The sequence below is a fragment of the Falco biarmicus genome, chromosome 7 (assembly GCF_023638135.1).
Source record: "Falco biarmicus isolate bFalBia1 chromosome 7, bFalBia1.pri, whole genome shotgun sequence".
Lineage (NCBI taxonomy): Eukaryota > Metazoa > Chordata > Aves > Falconiformes > Falconidae > Falco > Falco biarmicus.
Genome location: NC_079294.1, coordinates 54,022,395 through 54,039,456, shown reverse-complemented (window position 1 = coordinate 54,039,456; position 17,062 = coordinate 54,022,395). Strand labels below are relative to the sequence as shown.

At 40.6% G+C, this 17,062-nt stretch overlaps 1 protein-coding gene across 1 annotated transcript in view; it reads right to left on the bottom strand.

Annotated features, from left to right (window-relative positions):
• Nucleotides 1-10,603: 10,603 nt before the first annotated feature.
• Nucleotides 10,604-17,062, bottom strand: part of THSD4 (thrombospondin type 1 domain containing 4) — a 320,033-nt gene continuing 313,574 nt past the window's right edge. The window contains exon 18 of the mRNA XM_056347267.1: nt 10,604-16,758. Coding sequence (XP_056203242.1) covers nt 16,616-16,758 — 143 coding nt within the window. The 3' untranslated portion in view covers nt 10,604-16,615. The remainder of the gene's footprint in view (nt 16,759-17,062) is intronic.

Genomic DNA, 17,062 nt, shown 5'->3' with positions numbered 1-17,062 from the left:
AATCATACTGCAATGCTCTGAAAATGAAAGGCACTTTGCTTCAGGTGCTACATGTGCCTCAGACTATATGCATCTACATCAAGCAAAAGGGAAGTGACCTTCTCATACAGGTGCTCTGTATGAGCAGGCTCTGAAAGGAAAAGGATCTAAGATTTAGAATTAAGTTCCTATTCAACTTTTCTGTTGTTGGTGATAACTGCAGAAAAAAAAGAATGGTTGCATCCAGAGCGCAGGCAGAGCTTGGGATCTGTGCAGTTCAAAGCATATTCAAATATCACCATGCAGATTATTAAAGCACATTAAACCACAAAATGTGGGTAAGTAACTGAAATACACGTGTTTAAATACAACGTCCCACGATAGCTAGATGAACATGATGAAAATACTTACCAAGACTCTTCAAGTCTTTTTCAGAGAGTGACAGATTGTAGTTTCCAATAAATATTAATAAACTTCAACTGAAAAAATAAAACTGTTCTCCTTTAGTAAAAGTGACTTTGCATCTTCTGCAGAATACTAAGAGCTTGTAGAGGCAAACTGAAAGCAGCAAACTAGCTGACAACTACTTTCAAGTGTTTTATTGCATTCGTACTCTAAGTGATAAAGATAAGAAAGATGCAAATGCTCTATCACATGCAGCTATACTGGCATTATTATCAATGAATCCGAGAAGACTCATGCTGAATTATATACAATGTCTTTCCAACAGAGGACTCAAAAGATGCCAGATGTACTGATACTGTGTTAATGTGAAGAAACGACAACTTTACAGCTGGAAGCAGGGGAAGGGGAAGGCAGTTATTCCCTCTGCATTGCTAGAAGAAAACTCACCAGTTTTCAGCAGCAGAAGCTGAAAAGGAATGGCAGAAGTGGCAAGTGAGTTTTATAGCACTCATGGTCTGATCAGTCATTGCTCATGTAGACAGGCAAGTGCTTCAGCCTGTTTGCTAAAACCAGTCCTAATCACAGGGGATTTACTGTTAAATTTCAGTATGTTACTGAAGCAACTCTAGGAGAAATGGCAACTGAGGAACCATAGAACTATGTTAAAACACTCAAGGTTCTGATACTGCAGCAATCTCGCAACAGAAAAGAAAGTCTGTAATTTCATGTAACACTGTAGAAATTCACACCTAGAGAATGGCGTATCCTAGCAATTTGTGAAGGCATGTTATTTAAGTGAAACAGCTTAAAGCCTGCAAAAGATAGAAAAGGGATGCAATTAGGGAGCAGGTATGCAAGAAAGCTGATAGAATGAATGAGTGGAGAAGAGTGGCTTTAAGCAATACAGGCCTTTGGCTGGAAAAACAAATACACCTAAAGTAAAACTTCAGCCTGTGGTTACCCAGCCCAGACATCTGAGTTCAACTCCAGCATGACCAAGGACAAGGGCTTGTACATAAGAAGGAACAGAGGTCTCCAAAATATACAGGGCTGGAGGATCCACTTTTCATAACTAGGGAATGCATAAAAGAATGCACTTCCCATGAATAAATATTTTAAAATTACTTATTCATTAAAAAAATCCCAAAACAAACAAAACCTACACCAAACAAAAACACTTACCAGAAGTGGGATATGAATCCAGCTGAATGACAATTAAACTATTGTTCTGCAGCACAGAAACAGGTACTCAATTCAGAGCTCATCAAAATCAAAAGAAATTGGATGATCTCAGCAAGGAGAGGTTGTATACAAATTTCACCTACTTACCCACTCCCACCAGATCCCCAATCAAAAAAATAGTCTGCTCTGTCAGCAACTCCCCCACTCCAGACAGGCCTATTTCTCAAAATTAAGCACAGCTTATTCCCTGTTTCACAGGATACCGAACACCCAAGACAAACAGAATCACTTTATTATTCTTACCATTATTGCTGTACTGTTCAGTCAAGAACATGTTTCAAAAGACTGCTTAGTCGATCTTCCTGTCCTGAGGCAAGATTCAAAAATAGACATCTGTATAAACTATCCTTATCCTACATCAATTCCAGCATATCCCTCCCAGTCAGAAAATAATTCTGTTATTTACACATGGTAAATGTAATCTTCCTTCTTGAAAATTAAATTACCTCTTCCCCCCTAACCTTGCAACACTCTCTTATTGATCACTAGCCACCTAATGATCAAAATAATTACATCGAAAACCTAAAATAAATTCACACTGTGGACCATTAAATCCATGTCCAGGCTTCCTCCTCTAGAATAAACAAACCTAATCAAATTAAAAATTGCTCACAGTAGATAGAGCAAAAAACCCAGATCTTCACAAACTGCCTGCAATTTGCTAACAATACTTTCTACAAGACACAGGATTTCAGTATACATCTTGTCAATGCTAGTGAGAGAGAAATCATTACTCTTGTATGAACTCAGGTTAAAAAAAAAAAGTTATTGCTGGAAGTGTTACCTGTAATTAATAATTTGGTTTGATTTTTTGTGAAGCAGTTATTCTCAAATTTGCATTTGATCTTTTCATTTTACTACATTTTTACATTAACAAATGTAGTATTTTATAATGCAACCTTTCTCTATTTTATTTCATTTTAGTGATTGCAGATTACAGTTACAACTCACAATTTGGCTTTCCAATCTTGCCCTTAAAAGTGCTTGCATAAAACATGGAGGTAGAATATTCACATAAGTATACATCAGCAAGAATCAAGAAGTTAAGAAACTGGCCCACTGCCTACAAATCTTCCACACGCATATTATCTGTTTCCCTCATTCTTTACTTAATAACATCAGAAGTATTTTATGCTCTGCATCCAAGTCCCACAGGTTGTACTTACTGAGCTGGTACAACAGCATTAATTTATCAATTTACATGAAGAAAGGATAGGGCCAGTAAGGCATTTTTAAGATTTTTTGTGTATGCTAAGAAAGATTATGCCTCTCATAATTATGTAAAAAGGTATTTTTTTGGGGGGGGAGAGGAATCCAGTTATCACAGTTTAGTGTAAAAAGACTTCCAATTTTAAACTAAAAGAACTGTGAGTCAAATTGCTGCTGACAGGATCAAAGATGGACACTGTGTTCTAGGTGTTAGAATGTGAAGCATGCACAGAAATTCCTCTCTCCTTTTTTTTCTTAAGCAATCTCTCACATAAACACCTTTTCCTAAGGTTATCTACTGACAACTATACACAAGTTAGCAGAATAGCTGCATGTATGTTTTCCCTTGTTCTCTCCTTCACTACTTTGTTGTTAAAATAGCATAAAGGTTTACTACGGCTAAAGACTTCCAATTCTTCACATTTTTTGACTCAAAATGTATCAGAAAAGTCTGACTGGATACTTGTGCATTTATATAGCTGAGCACACCGCTTGCAAATCTCTAGGATGAAACTATAAAGTATTACTACATTTTATTCTCCAGTCTTAGCCAAAATTCAGTGCTGAGCAAGTTGGTTCAGCTACCAAGCAAAAATAATTTTTCTGGCAGCTGCTTCTCTGTAATTAAGCTGGACAGGATTTTACAAATTCTCTTTTCCCTTAATCTGCAGCAGACAAACAGTATTCACTCATAGTTAAAAGCCCACCTGACCCAGTGAATTTATGACAGTCTTTTTATACAAGCCGCATTCCTGCTACTTCTTCAGCCTGTATCCTTAGCATATTCTCTAGAGCAACAGCAACCATTTCCACAAAAATTCAACCTTTAATTTAACTGTAAAAAAAAGAGGAATCATTATTTCCACAAAACAAACAAGAAAGCCAAGAGACTTTTTCAGACAGCAGGAAACATGGTTCAAAGAGAACATCCTTGCAGTGGAAATAACAGTACATGATGATTTTAGCCCTTTGCTCATCTCTACTGTTTGTAAAAAACAAATTATCACATAGTGGGAAAAGCATGTTAGATGATTCTTGGAGAAACAGTAACACGTTTTTTTGGTTGTGGGTTTTTTTTGTTTTGGTTTGGTTTGGTTTTTTTTGTTGTTGTTGTTGTTGTTGTTACCTGTTTTTTGGTTTTAACTAAGTAGGTCTTCTGATCTGTCCATCTGAAGTACCTTCTGTAGTCTGACACCACCTGACTGTAAACTAGAACTGGCAGCAGCTATTTCAACTGGTTGCTGAGACCAGCAGCAATAGTTCTGTCACAAACTGTAGGCAAAGAGCTGCAGCAGTGTGGGGGAGAAGACTGCCCTTCAGATCTGAAAGTTCTGGAGGTGTAATGAAGTGAACAGTCCTTAAGAAAAAAACAACAGAGGATACCTCAGACTTGCTGAAAAGCAGCATCTTCAGCTCCAGTAACATTTTCTTCCACCGCCATGTAACTTCATATTTTACGCTAAAGTCAGAAGGTTCATCCCTTCCAAGGCTTGTGCAAAGCTGAAGCAACAGCCAGTCATGTCCAAGGGAAGGAATACACAGTTTAATGTACTTCCCAGGGCAACACTCTTTTAATTCAGTTTTGGTATTCTCTTGCAGGTAATTGTAAATCCATTCATATAATAGAAATGTTTTTGATCAGAGACGGCCTGGCACTGCAGTCTGGCATAGCTCCCTTAGTTTCAGTGGAATTATGCTGATTTACTCTCCAACCATGAGATTCATGGTTCTGTAAATTCTTAGAACCGATCTCTTAGTTTTCCAGAGTAAGGAAGGATACCTTCACAAAGCTCCATAACACAACAGCAAAACGATTGTTTCTCCCTGGCAAACTTTGTGCTTTCTTTCAGCCTCACACCACAGGGGAATGTGAAAACATAAAAACCAGCTAGTAATTTCAATCGGGAAGTAGGAACTGTCTCCATGTTTACCACTACCATAGCCCGAGCAACACAGACAATAGCTGCTACCTCTTCCTCACAAGGGCCGACTCTTGGTCACACATCTTAATATAAAGCAAAAATAACTAACTGGTGCAGACAGTTCCCTATCCCAGAAGGACCTGACTTCCATTGGATGAGTATAACACTGCCATCCGCTGCCACTTCGGTCATCTGATTTGAGATTCAGGAACTGGAACTAGAGATGCTACAGTCCAGGGAGTTACAATCCACACAACTGCACAGGCTCTTTCACTAAGGTTTGGGGAGATTTTTTGAAAAAACATATGTATCAAGAAAACCATACTGGAACGCTGGGGGAATGATATTATTTGCATTTATTTATCAAAGGAATTTCAAAGGTACAGTTTATAGATAGGACTTTCAGATTCCAGCTTACCTACCACACTGGAGAAAGATTACCTGTGTTCCACATCACAGTTTGTGCTGGTTTTGGCTGGGTTAGAGTTAATTTTTTTCATAGTGGCTGTTATGGGGCTGTGTTTTGGACTCATGCTGACAACAGTGTGGGTAACAGGGATGTTTCAGTTACAGGCTGAACCTTTCTGTTCAGACAAGGCCTTTCTGCCTCTCCCCTCTCCCCCCCGTCCCCAGCAGCAACCAGGTTGGGGGGCACAAGCAGTCAGGAGGGGACACCGCTGGGACAGCTGTCCCCAACTGACCCAAGGGATATTCCACACCATGTGGCGTCACGCTCGGCATATAAAGCTGGGGGAAGGAAGAGGAAAGACGTTGGGAGTGATGGTGTTTGTCTTCCTGAGTAACTGTCAGGCGTGATGGAGCCCTGCTGTCCTGGAGATGGCTGACCACCTGCCCATGGGAAGTGGTGAACGATTTCTTGGTTTGCTTTGCTTGTGTGCGTGGCTTTTGCTTTACTTAGTAAACTGTCTTTATCTCAACCCACAAGTTTTCTCACTTCTACTCTTCTGATTCTCTCCCCCATCCCACTGAGGGGAATGAATGAGCAGCTGTGTGGGGCTTAGTTGCCAGCTGGGGTTAAACCACGACACAGTCTGGTGCAGACTGACTAATGATTTTACAGTTGCTGGACACCAATTAAATTGAAAGCATACATTGTGATCTTTGTATATTGTATATTGTATTGATAATTCCTGGTATGCTTCTCTGATCCATTTGCTTATGTATGTCCTAGTAATTGCAAATTCAGTGCAGGCGCGTTACGTTAATTTCATACTATGTGCACTTTAAATATTTACTTTTCTATGCCTTACTCAAAATTACACAATGAATATGTAGGCATGCAGTATGAAAGTTATTTAAATATTAGAGTAAATTTACTTTTGGATCCTGATGTACCCTATTGGCTTTTTCCTCTTCCGACAGTCAGTTTTCATTCTTCAGATATTCACTTTCCTTTCAATATATCCCAGCCAAAAATGAGTAACAGAGAACAAACAAAATAAAACAGCCCAGTGAAACAAAGGAAAGATCAACAGAAGTTATCTACATCTCCAAAGCTGTGCAGACATCTATGTGCATGTATTTCCTCTCCTCCACTTAGTAACTGCTTCAACTCCCTACCAAGATCTCTGGTGCAGATTGCAAGATTGCAATCAGACCTTCTCAGGCCTTTCAACTGCAGAAATCACCTGGTTGAAGACATCAGAACTCATGTCCAATCTTAATATTATTCACAGTTCAGAGAAAGAAACTATGAAGTGCTTACCTTCATTTTTCTGAAGACCACCAACAGTAACCAACACTCCAGACTGCAGCCTGTTACACTTTGAATCCACCCTGCTTCAGTAAGGACTGAACATTTGTCCCTAACCAGTTACAAAGTCTCCAGAGCAAAAAGCACCTTTTGGCACACATCACGCAGGGGAAGCGCTGACTGGAAGCGCTGATGACAGTTCCAAGTTCACCTATACTTACTGCATATCAGTTTTCACTTAGAGCTGTTCCATATTATTCATCAAGTTTTTAGAAATCCATACATTTCTAAAAAAAATTTACATAGATTTCTAGTAATTTAAAAGGTAATAATAATAATAATAATGGGTTGTACTACAGCATTTTCCTCCCCTCTCTTATACATTACATATGGAAAAAACATTGAGAGAAAAAGCTTTAATGTGCAGTAATTTGTTCTTGGTAAGGAGCATTAACATCGCCCAGACTTAATTTGGCCATGCCTCCACATCACTTTGTAAGGAAAAAATCCTTGCTTTTTAGAACCACTGGAGCTAATGGGCCTGTTTTTCTTCTGGCAGTTTAAATAGAATTAAAGATCTAACACGATTTTACTTAGGTCTTATTTTCAACAGCAATCTAGCATGTAAATGATCTGAGTTAGTCAAACACAGAAGTGTTCTCAACTTTAAGAGAAGTATGTGGGGAAAAAACCTCTATTAGAGACAAATTCAGCTTAAAAAAGTTTAGGTTTGCAAGCGTTAACTCCCACAGAAGTCAGAAGTAACCAGCCCCTGATAAAAGCCTCTCACAGGGTTTCACACAAATGTAAATTAGTAAGCACAGAAGAATTTTCAAAACCAGCAGACAAAGAAGGATGCAATTTCCCTTCTATTCTACTAGTAGCAAATCTAGGAGGAGGATTCAAAAGGAGACATCTTCTTGGAACATGTTAGAATTATTCACTTCCATCTAACCTACTGCTCAGGAAAAGACTGATTCAGTGAAGGAGAATGCACCTTGGAAACCAGAAAACAAAAGCTCAAAACAAAGAGAAGTGGCATTTCAGTATGGGTACAACTCCTAAAGGTCAAATTTGAGACCTTAATATAGAAATTCTCATTCTGTGTCTTGACATAGAGAAAATCTAAGATCCACGTCAATCTTCTGAGCACCCATCTACTAAAAATAGCTGTTTAATATATAATTGCAATAAATTTTATGTTGTAATATGGTAGCAAGGAATAGTTGATGAACAGTAATTCAGTTAAATAAGAGATTTAAACAGCATAAACCAGGCATTTATGTGTTTTTAACATGACCTCTGGGGAGTTTTAAGATAAAATTCTTACTATTGTATACCTCATCTGTAACCAAAGCCTTGACTGCTGGCATATTGCTGATTATAAAAAGAAACAAAAAATCAGTCAATTTAGAAAAAAGAAGAGATACTAAAAAAGCTGAAGGTTTTCAGCACTTATTTACTAGGCTGTTAAGTACACATTTTAAGTACATCTTTTATGTATTTACTGCCTTCATTCTGGATGCTTTTTTCATCAATTACTCTTTTGCTAGGTATACCACAAAAGTAAGTGCTGTTTCCCACTAGCTGGATTATATTATGTCTAAGCAGAGGGGAGTCTGGTGTGCACTCACTTAAACCATGAAGGCATAAATCATCAAGATCAATTAAGCACAAAGATCTATCGGAGTACAAGGCAGAGACATACTTAATAGAGGGAGTCCAGTGAAGGGTCACAAAAATGATTCAAGGACTGGAGCACATCTCATACAAGGAGAGGCCAAGCGAGAAGGCCCAGGGGGATCTTATCAATGTGTCCAAATACCTGATGGGAAGGACTGAAGACGGCAGAGCCAGGCTCTTCTCAGGGGTGTGCAGTGACAGGGCAAGAGACAGTAGGCACAAACTGAAAAACAAACAGGAAATTCTGTTTGAAAGTAAGAAAAACACCTTTGGATGATACTAAAAACCAGATTTGACACAGCCCTGGGCAACCTGCTGTAACTGAGCCTGCTTTGAGCAGAGGGGGGGTTGTAGTAGATGGTGTCCAGAAATGCCTTCCAACCTCAAATATTCTGTGAAGAGCTTTACACTTCTTTGTGGATGGGTGTTTATGCTACATTCTCTCTCTGTGTGTAGGTATATAACACACACACACCCCCACACCCCAAACCAATCAATTAAAGGTGGCAGCTGATTCTTAATCAATGCTTACATCAGCCTAGCTGTATTAGAAATCAGGATGGGAAGATAGCACTGACTCTTCTCTATTTATTCCTCATTGGAACTTGCATCTGTGGACAGCCAAAATTAAGGTTTTGGGTTCTTTTAAGAGCAATTCTTTGGCTTTACCTCATCAATAAACTCTTGATAATGGTTCCCTTTGGTTCCCACTTCCTCTTAAGACTACTACGTGGCTGCTACAGCTACCTAAGACTGCTTGCATAAGAATATTCTGAACTGACAAAGTTTAACATGGCAACAGTGTGGAGTCAGGCACTAATGATGAGCGTTTTGCACTCAACAAATAATAAGTGCAGGGTAGCATACAAGTTACATGACTTCGGATGAAGTCTCTGTATTTATTTACCTTTAGACTGGTCTTTGCACAAATCATGGCAAGTGGTGAACACACTCTGGAGGTGGCATCCGGCCATACAGAATCCTTCTCATGCTACTCAGGCTTGAGGGCCGTGACAAATCACCACAGGTATCATGGCCACCTCTGGCCATCCCGCTCCCAACAAAGATGGGGGGGGGGGAGTACACCATATGCTACAGGACTCCTAATTTTACATTGAAATTTTATTCTAAACATAGAGAACACGTGGGAGAGCAACAAGGAACTTGTTACCGTGTAATTTTATGGCTTAATAATTCAAATTCTACTTTTTCTTAAACCCTATTGAACACTTCCAGACGCACATCTCGGTGCCCGCAGAGCGCTGAGGGAGCCAGGCGGTGGTTCCCCCCCGCGGCGGGGATGCGGGGCTGGTCCGTGGGCGCGCACGCCCGGTTCTGCCCCAGATGGCGGGGCCAAGTCCGTCCTACACCACCGCGCCCGGTGCCCTGGGCGTACAGCCGCGTACGGGGCACGGAGCCGCCGCCGGGGCTCCCCGGGCCGGGCTCCCCTCAGCGCGGCGCAGGGGTCAGCTCCCGCCCCGCCACAGCGCCCGCCCCGCGCGCACCACAGTTCCCGCCACAGCGCCCGCCCCGCCCCGCCCCGCCCCGGCCGCCTCCGCACGCCTCACCGGGCCTTTCCAAATCAATCCGGAGCTAAACGTAACGGGAACTGCCGCCTCTCCCCAACTGTGCCCGACTTATCCTAACAGCACAAGTGAGAGGTCGAAACACCTGAAACTTTTTGGGGCAAAGGTTTTGTTTTTCTCCCTTGGAATGTCACGTACTTACAGTGCAACTGTTAGGAAATGTGCAATGAACATCTGCAGTGCTGGTTATGCCAGAGCGGGCAAAACGGTGCCACCCTGCAACAGCTGCCACCCCAGAAGCCGCCTGCTCCCTCAGCGCTCCCGATACCCACCTTAACCCTTACATGAACGAGCAAACGAGTACACCTCACCTGCACCCACACCTAGATTCGTTTGCTGCTACATTGCTAATTTTTCTCTGGTAAAGCACTACCTAAAAATTACGTGCAATTACAAACAAACAATCGCAAGGTTCCAACCCTGGGAAGGCCAGGTCAGCCAAGGCATCGCTGCGCCATGGCCATCGCATCCTAGCTGCCGAAAATGCAAACTGCATCCTTCACTGAGTCGGTGCGGGGACACGATGGAGCCATACGCTGCAAGCCGACGGGAAGGCTGAGGATCACCGGGAGCAAACTGGTGTAGGAAATGAGCAGGCCCTGACAGCCAGACCCCCAGGAAACAGCCACCTCTCCGCTGTGTGGGGCAGGGTGCTCAGGGGCAGCCTACCAGGATGGCGCGACCACCCCGGCGCGGCTGTAACACGGGCTGTGCAGCCTCCTGCAAGGGGTTACATCCTGCTTGCTTGTACAGCTGGGCAAGGCGTCCCGCAGCGCATCCTACCCTTGCTGATACCAGTTCGTAATTCCCAAGATGCTCTGGAAGAACAGATTGACCAAACAAGAAAGAAATCGTCACATAAATTAATCTTGAATTACTTTATTTTTCACAATAATAAAAAATAAATTAGTCATAAACAAAAATAGTTAACATTTTTTCATCAAAGAGGAAATGTATACAATATGAAAAGGATGCTGTACAGTTCTGGTTCAGGTGCATTGCCATGGATACATATTCCTGAACGAGTCAGAAAGCAATCTGCCTATACTCTCCCCCTTTAATTCACTCAAGGAACTGGCTAATCAGAAAGTTTAGAAAATTGTATTATGGATTTACAGTATGACATATATATAAAAAATATATATGTAATACCTGTGTTATAAAATTCCCTAAAAAGTTGGGTTAGTATAATGAAAGAGCTGGACAAAATTTGAATGGTATATGTAAATAAATACATATTAGGTCCCTTTTAATAAAAAATCTGCTTATTCTAAATATTTGAAATATTTTGGTGCAGTGGCTTGTTCCATAGACACAGCTCAGAATTACATATTTCCCATAGACATCTTGTATTTACAAATAACAACAAAATAAGTTATAATAAAGTATATCCTTCTGCCAAAATCAATTATGAGGGTCAAGTAGACAATTTTATACACATTAAAAAACGTTAGGGTTTTCTTTTGTCTCCGGTCCTTCCTGATCCTCTACATAGATCCTGAGTGACTACGATGGGACTTCGCAAGCTCATATGTACCCAACCTCTGCCAAGGCCACTGGTCTCAAGAGACCCAAACACGGCACGGACAGAACAGTTCAGAGCAAGCAGCAGTGACAGACTGTTGCTGGAAGGTCAATGATTTCTCAAAATTAAGCTCCCCTCCTCTTCAGATATAGTGGTGGTTATCTATAACCCATTATAGTAAATGGGGATATAGAAGATTGGGTACTTGCATTCTTAAGAACTTCGGGTTGCTAAAAGGTGAGAAGCAAAGAGCTGAGTTCGGGTATGGTGTGAGTTCTCTTAAGCGGAATTTTCTCCCTTTCACCAGGTCTGAATTTCACCCACACTACTGAGATTTAATGATGACAAGTTTGCTTTAAAATACACTGAAAATGCTGAGTGGATGATTTTTCATTTCTGATACAGAAATAATGATTTTACTCCATTCTCTAAACAACAGCCCATGTATCCAACACCCCCCCATCCCCGTAAGTTTAGGAATAGAGGAAGCTTACTTTCAGTGTTCAAAATCTCATTTTGTGTTCCATTTACAGACACACATATAAATTATCTGCCCAAAACACAGAACAGCTTTTAAAAAGTCAGAGATGTTAAGTGTCTCAAGAAAATCAGGTAGACAGATTTTTTTCCTTTTTGAGTGTGAAGAGAATAATTATCTTTTTTTATGCAGTAGATGTTAGATGTGAGAATGAAGGGCCACTACATACTTCAATAGCTGTGCAAGCACAGGTTCATTGCACAGGAGTTAATTCAGCAGGTATTTTAATACTATGCATTTAAAACTAGCCAACAGGGACACACACACACACACACCCCCACCACTGTGACTGGCAGAAATACAGCTCTCTTAAGAACCTGTGTTAGAAATAAGCGCAGCTATTATCAACCAAATGGCCAGTTCAGCATTTTCAGTAATTCTGACCAAACTGAGTATTGCTGCCCAAAGGACAAAGGGATGGGGGTGAGATAAGAGGATGAGGGGAACACTTGTGGGTGTAAAAGGGAAAGGTCAGGATGAGGATGAAAAAAAGCAAAGCCCTGGAAAGCACATTTTACTACTTACAGTGATCTATACACACCTTCAGGAAGGCATAACTTGGCCTTTACTAGCCACAAGCTGTTTCTAGCACCTACCTCCATCTTCCCTCAGTGGTGACCACTGGCGCCTTCTAGGACTCTACAGAAGAAAAGTAAGTAGCAGGGTCCTGGCAATACTGCTGCCCCACACGGTCTGCATGTACTCACTTGACTCAGGGCTATACTGACCACTTTTATCAAGTCTACGAACAAGAAACCTAAAATATGTCTTTGCATTAACATGCCATTAACAAGCTCTGCAACACATTGGGGTGGGGGGTGTGTGTGTATAAAAGGGTCAAATTCTGTACTGCACCACATTGTCATGTGAGTGAGATCTAACAAACAAGATTGATGTTAAACACTACTTTGTTCATACAGAAAGTTCTCCATTTGCTGAAGTATTGGGGAAAAAAGAAAACGTATTATGTTTGTAAAGAGGAAGACACGAGTTCCCTGTGCAGGGATACTAAGGTAGTCCTGCATTGAGTCCGTGGGCATGCACTACAGCTGGACTTCAAAGCTAGCAGGCTTGCAAGAACACCCATGTCTCCTGTACCGCACCCCCCAGCACCCAACTGCTTGCTAACGAGCCCTTCCCTAATTCAGAACCCTGGGGGACTGAAGGTCAGAGATGTTAAAGTAAATACCACCTCCTCATCACTGGCCACGTCGGACACTGTCATTCCCACAGGAGCAACCCTCGTGCCTCCACACCACCTTCCTCAGTCTTCTCAGCTAGCAAGCGAAAGGGAGAACTCCACAAATTCAGTGCTGCTAGTAAATGCTCTAACCTGGCACGCAATCACCGGACACAAGCAACTCTACCGACACACGCTTGGCTCTGACATTGCACAGGAGCTAGCAAACCCTGATGGACCCTGGAGAACGTGACAAACGGCGCCAGCAGCCCTCAGTTCTAGAAGGAAAGTGCTTTGAGACACAGAGCCTTCTCTGGACGGAGCAGATTTTGGCCAGCTGCATGTCTGCAAGACATGAAAGCTGCATGTGGGTTTTACCCCTAGAAGTAGTTAGACTGCTTAGACTTTAAATCAACAATTTACAGCAGTCTTCCTACACGTAGTCTGGATTGTGTAAGGTGAAAATCTTAAAGGCAAGGAAGTATTTTTTCCCACCATTCTGCAGGATTTTGACCAATATTAAAATAAAAGGAAAATAAATTAAAGCATTCAGACTCTGAAGCCTGCATCACTTCTTACTTATACTGGTTTTACACCTGCTCTAAGGCTACTGCAAGGCCACCTCTGATTTACGGTGAAAGTAAAATCAGGCCCTCTGCAGGCACCACCCTAAACTGGTGCACTGCTCTGTTAAAACAAACATTTGCTACTGTCCCAATTTCAAAAGCGCACTTTGTGTGATGGTGAAATCGTAGCATAGAACTTATTCTGTGTGGATATTAGTATATCAAAGTGCTGAAAAGAAGGGTGCATTAGTTCATTTTGCAGGAACAGCTATTATGATTACGCTGACACATGAGAAGAGATAACAAATGATTACACTCAAGTTCAGCAACATTCTGGCAGCTTCCTTATCATTCATTCTGGCAGCTTCCTTACCATTAGATGTTTAATTAGGTGAAACAATCTTTTTTGTTTTATCTGGTACATCTGAAAACTGTCCCTTTACTAAAAAAAAAAAAAAAAAAAGGTACTATTTGTATAACCGTAACTCACTGCATTCAATTCACAAAGCTGTATACATTAGGCATAATATAGGGTTATATTGCTACATGTATGTATTTATTCTTTGATATTTTAGCTCCCATGTACTCTTGTTTACTTTAGTGGCACCTTAATGGCCCAGAAGATGATAATCTTTATAAAATAACCCAATGGCCATATATTCCAGAGCAAAGTAATATATTTTATAAAAGGATGGCCTATCTATGTGCTGAGTCACTGACTGTCTCACAGTCCGGAGCGTGTGCAAGCAGATTATTTTCTATGAACTGACTGCAAACCTGATTACCTCTCTGCACTCCATTTGCCTTGTGGTTTTCAGAAAGCCTTTTTATGGAACAGGTACTTCCCTCAAGCTGACAGGATAGACTTCCTTGGGACAAAAAAGGCAACAGCAAAGTTATATACTGTGTGTCAAGACTTGCTGCAATGAGATATTCAGATGAAAATCTGTATTTACAAATACTGGATTCCATAGCTGTTTATGCTGCACGTTCTCCATATCATTCTTTGGTCAAGAATATAAGGAATATAATATGATCACAGATCTATAAGTTATCTTCATGGATAAATCTTCATAATACAAGGGAATAGGACTGTGAAAGAAAACCTTTTGCTTGTGTTCATGAATCTAATTAGCATTTCTGTTTCTAACAGCTTTATATCAATTAATTACACTGAAAAAGCCCAAATTAAGGTGTACAGAAACAGCTGGTGACATTATTGGTTTATAATCACAAACAGTAACTTCAAATTTTAGGGGAAACACTTCTTCATTTCACTTAGCCAAACAGTAGCAGTTCATCATGTCCAAAATATATTTTTCACAAGTAACCTGATTAAAAAATCTAAGGTTTCTGTTAATCCAAGGCAGCTTTTAGACGACCGGAGTTCCACTTTCCTGTAGCTTCCAGCACACAAACCGATGTGCCCAGTAACACACCCAGCAACCTTTGCCTCCCAGTGCTCCATTCTCTCTTCTACATCCTCTCCACCAAAGCAGTACCAAGAATACACAATGAGGCTCAAACACGGCTCTTCATGAGTAGCAGGACACCTTAATCACTGTTATATCGCATCACTGGGAGTGACTGAACACACATTATTAAAATTGTTTTTCAACTCAGGCAACAGGCACCTTAGAAATAGATGCATAATTGGGTATCACTAATTTACAAGCAATATGCTGTAATAAGCAGCTGAATAAGCAGAGGTGTTTATTTTTTCCCTCAGACTTATTTACATATTTGAAAGACATCTCAGATGAAGGCTAGAAAATGGGCAGATAATGCAAAAATTTTCATCTGCACTGCACAGCACATCCTGTTTGCTTTTAGCAAGTCCCAAGGCTGACTACAGTAATTGCAGAAATGAAAAATCACCACCTATATTCAGCTCTAAGTCTGGAGCCGTTCTTGAGTAGCTGAAAAGCGAGTGGATGAACAGATTTGCAGGATGGACTAGAAAAAAAAGAAAAAAAAGAGAAAAAAAAAAAGGTGAGTATACTCTTCTAAAAGATGAGTATACTCTTCTACTACACTCATAGTGCTGCCTGATTCCAAGAGTAACAGACTACTGGAAAGCACCGAGGCCTGCATCCTTTGGTGGTTGTTTGAGAAACTGGTGACAGATCCAGACTATGTCTGGACAAAGTCCTTTGGTACGGTAGTTGTTAAGCAATAGTGCAGAGACAAGACATTAAGCAAGATACCACTTCACTGAAGTAACTGCGCTACAGGAAAAAGACCTTGCCAATGGAAACAATCCCTGGTTTTTATACCAGCAAAGGCTCTTCACCTTTCTGGTAAATCTGCCTCACTGACAGCTGCAGTTGTTGAAGACTTAAAGGGCTAGACACTAATGGCACTCCGGTAGGCAATGTATTTTAAAATCCATACAAAATTAGAAAAGTGTAACTTCAAGAGTTTATGAATTAAATATAAAGGCACTTCTTGGCAGTCAAGTGTATATATATGTGCTGCCTGAGGACAGGAAGTTAGTTAAAAGTACAACTGAGAGAGCTTAACAGTGACTCTTAATTTACTATGAATGGAGTGAAGTAATTAAAAATATATGTTAGAGTGCTAAGAAACTGATGATAAATGGGTTTTTAAGGGTCTGGTTCTTTGTGAAGTCATTTTTCTCATGTGCATCGTTCACCGATTTAGTAATCTAATTTAAGGCAGTCCAAAATACCAAATGCTCTGCAGCAGCTGCGTCCATACTGGTCAAATATTTCCAGTAATTGCCTGTGGTTGATTTAATTTTCATTAAATTCACAATTCTAAGGCTGGTATGTTCTTTAAATAATTATCTGATGAGCAGGTGCAAAGAATAGTATTATTAAAAATTAATGCTTTAAAAAGATCACGGTTTTACAACAAACATTTAAAAAAAGATAACTGCGCGATAGCTGTAACTGAAAGGGTGTGAGATTTAACCATAGTCTCGATGTATTCAGCGATATAAAAAACCATCTCTAAAGAAGCTAAAACCTGCTGTAGTCGAAACAGTAACACTGTTCAAGCTCCATCTGAAGACTGACATTGCCGCTTTGAGAAGAGTGTTTGTTATCTACGCCCTAGAAACCCTGACTGTCTGTTTGCCACACGTGTACAGGATGCACAACAGGCTGTTTTGTAATAGGTGTAGACACAGAGCCGGGCCTGGACCACCACGTTGCAATTGTAGTATTTATCTTTGCAGTTCTCATCTGCAGAGAAAAAGGAAGAGAGAAGAAGCTGAAGAAAACAGTATTAGAGCAACAAATAACCAATCCCCTTTCTTTTTTGCCATGTAAAATCCCTTGGACCTGTACTTAAGCATTCATTGTCAGGTTAAATAGGCAGTCTATGCAAATGAGTGAGATTATTCAGGTTTCTCTACATGTAATATAAAGATACATAAAACTGTGGAAGAAATGTACCCATCCCCATTTATACTGTCAGGGGGGTTTTGTGGCTTTTTTTCTTAAACAGAAAATTAGTCTTGAATAAAGATGATAGGAAAGTCTCTAC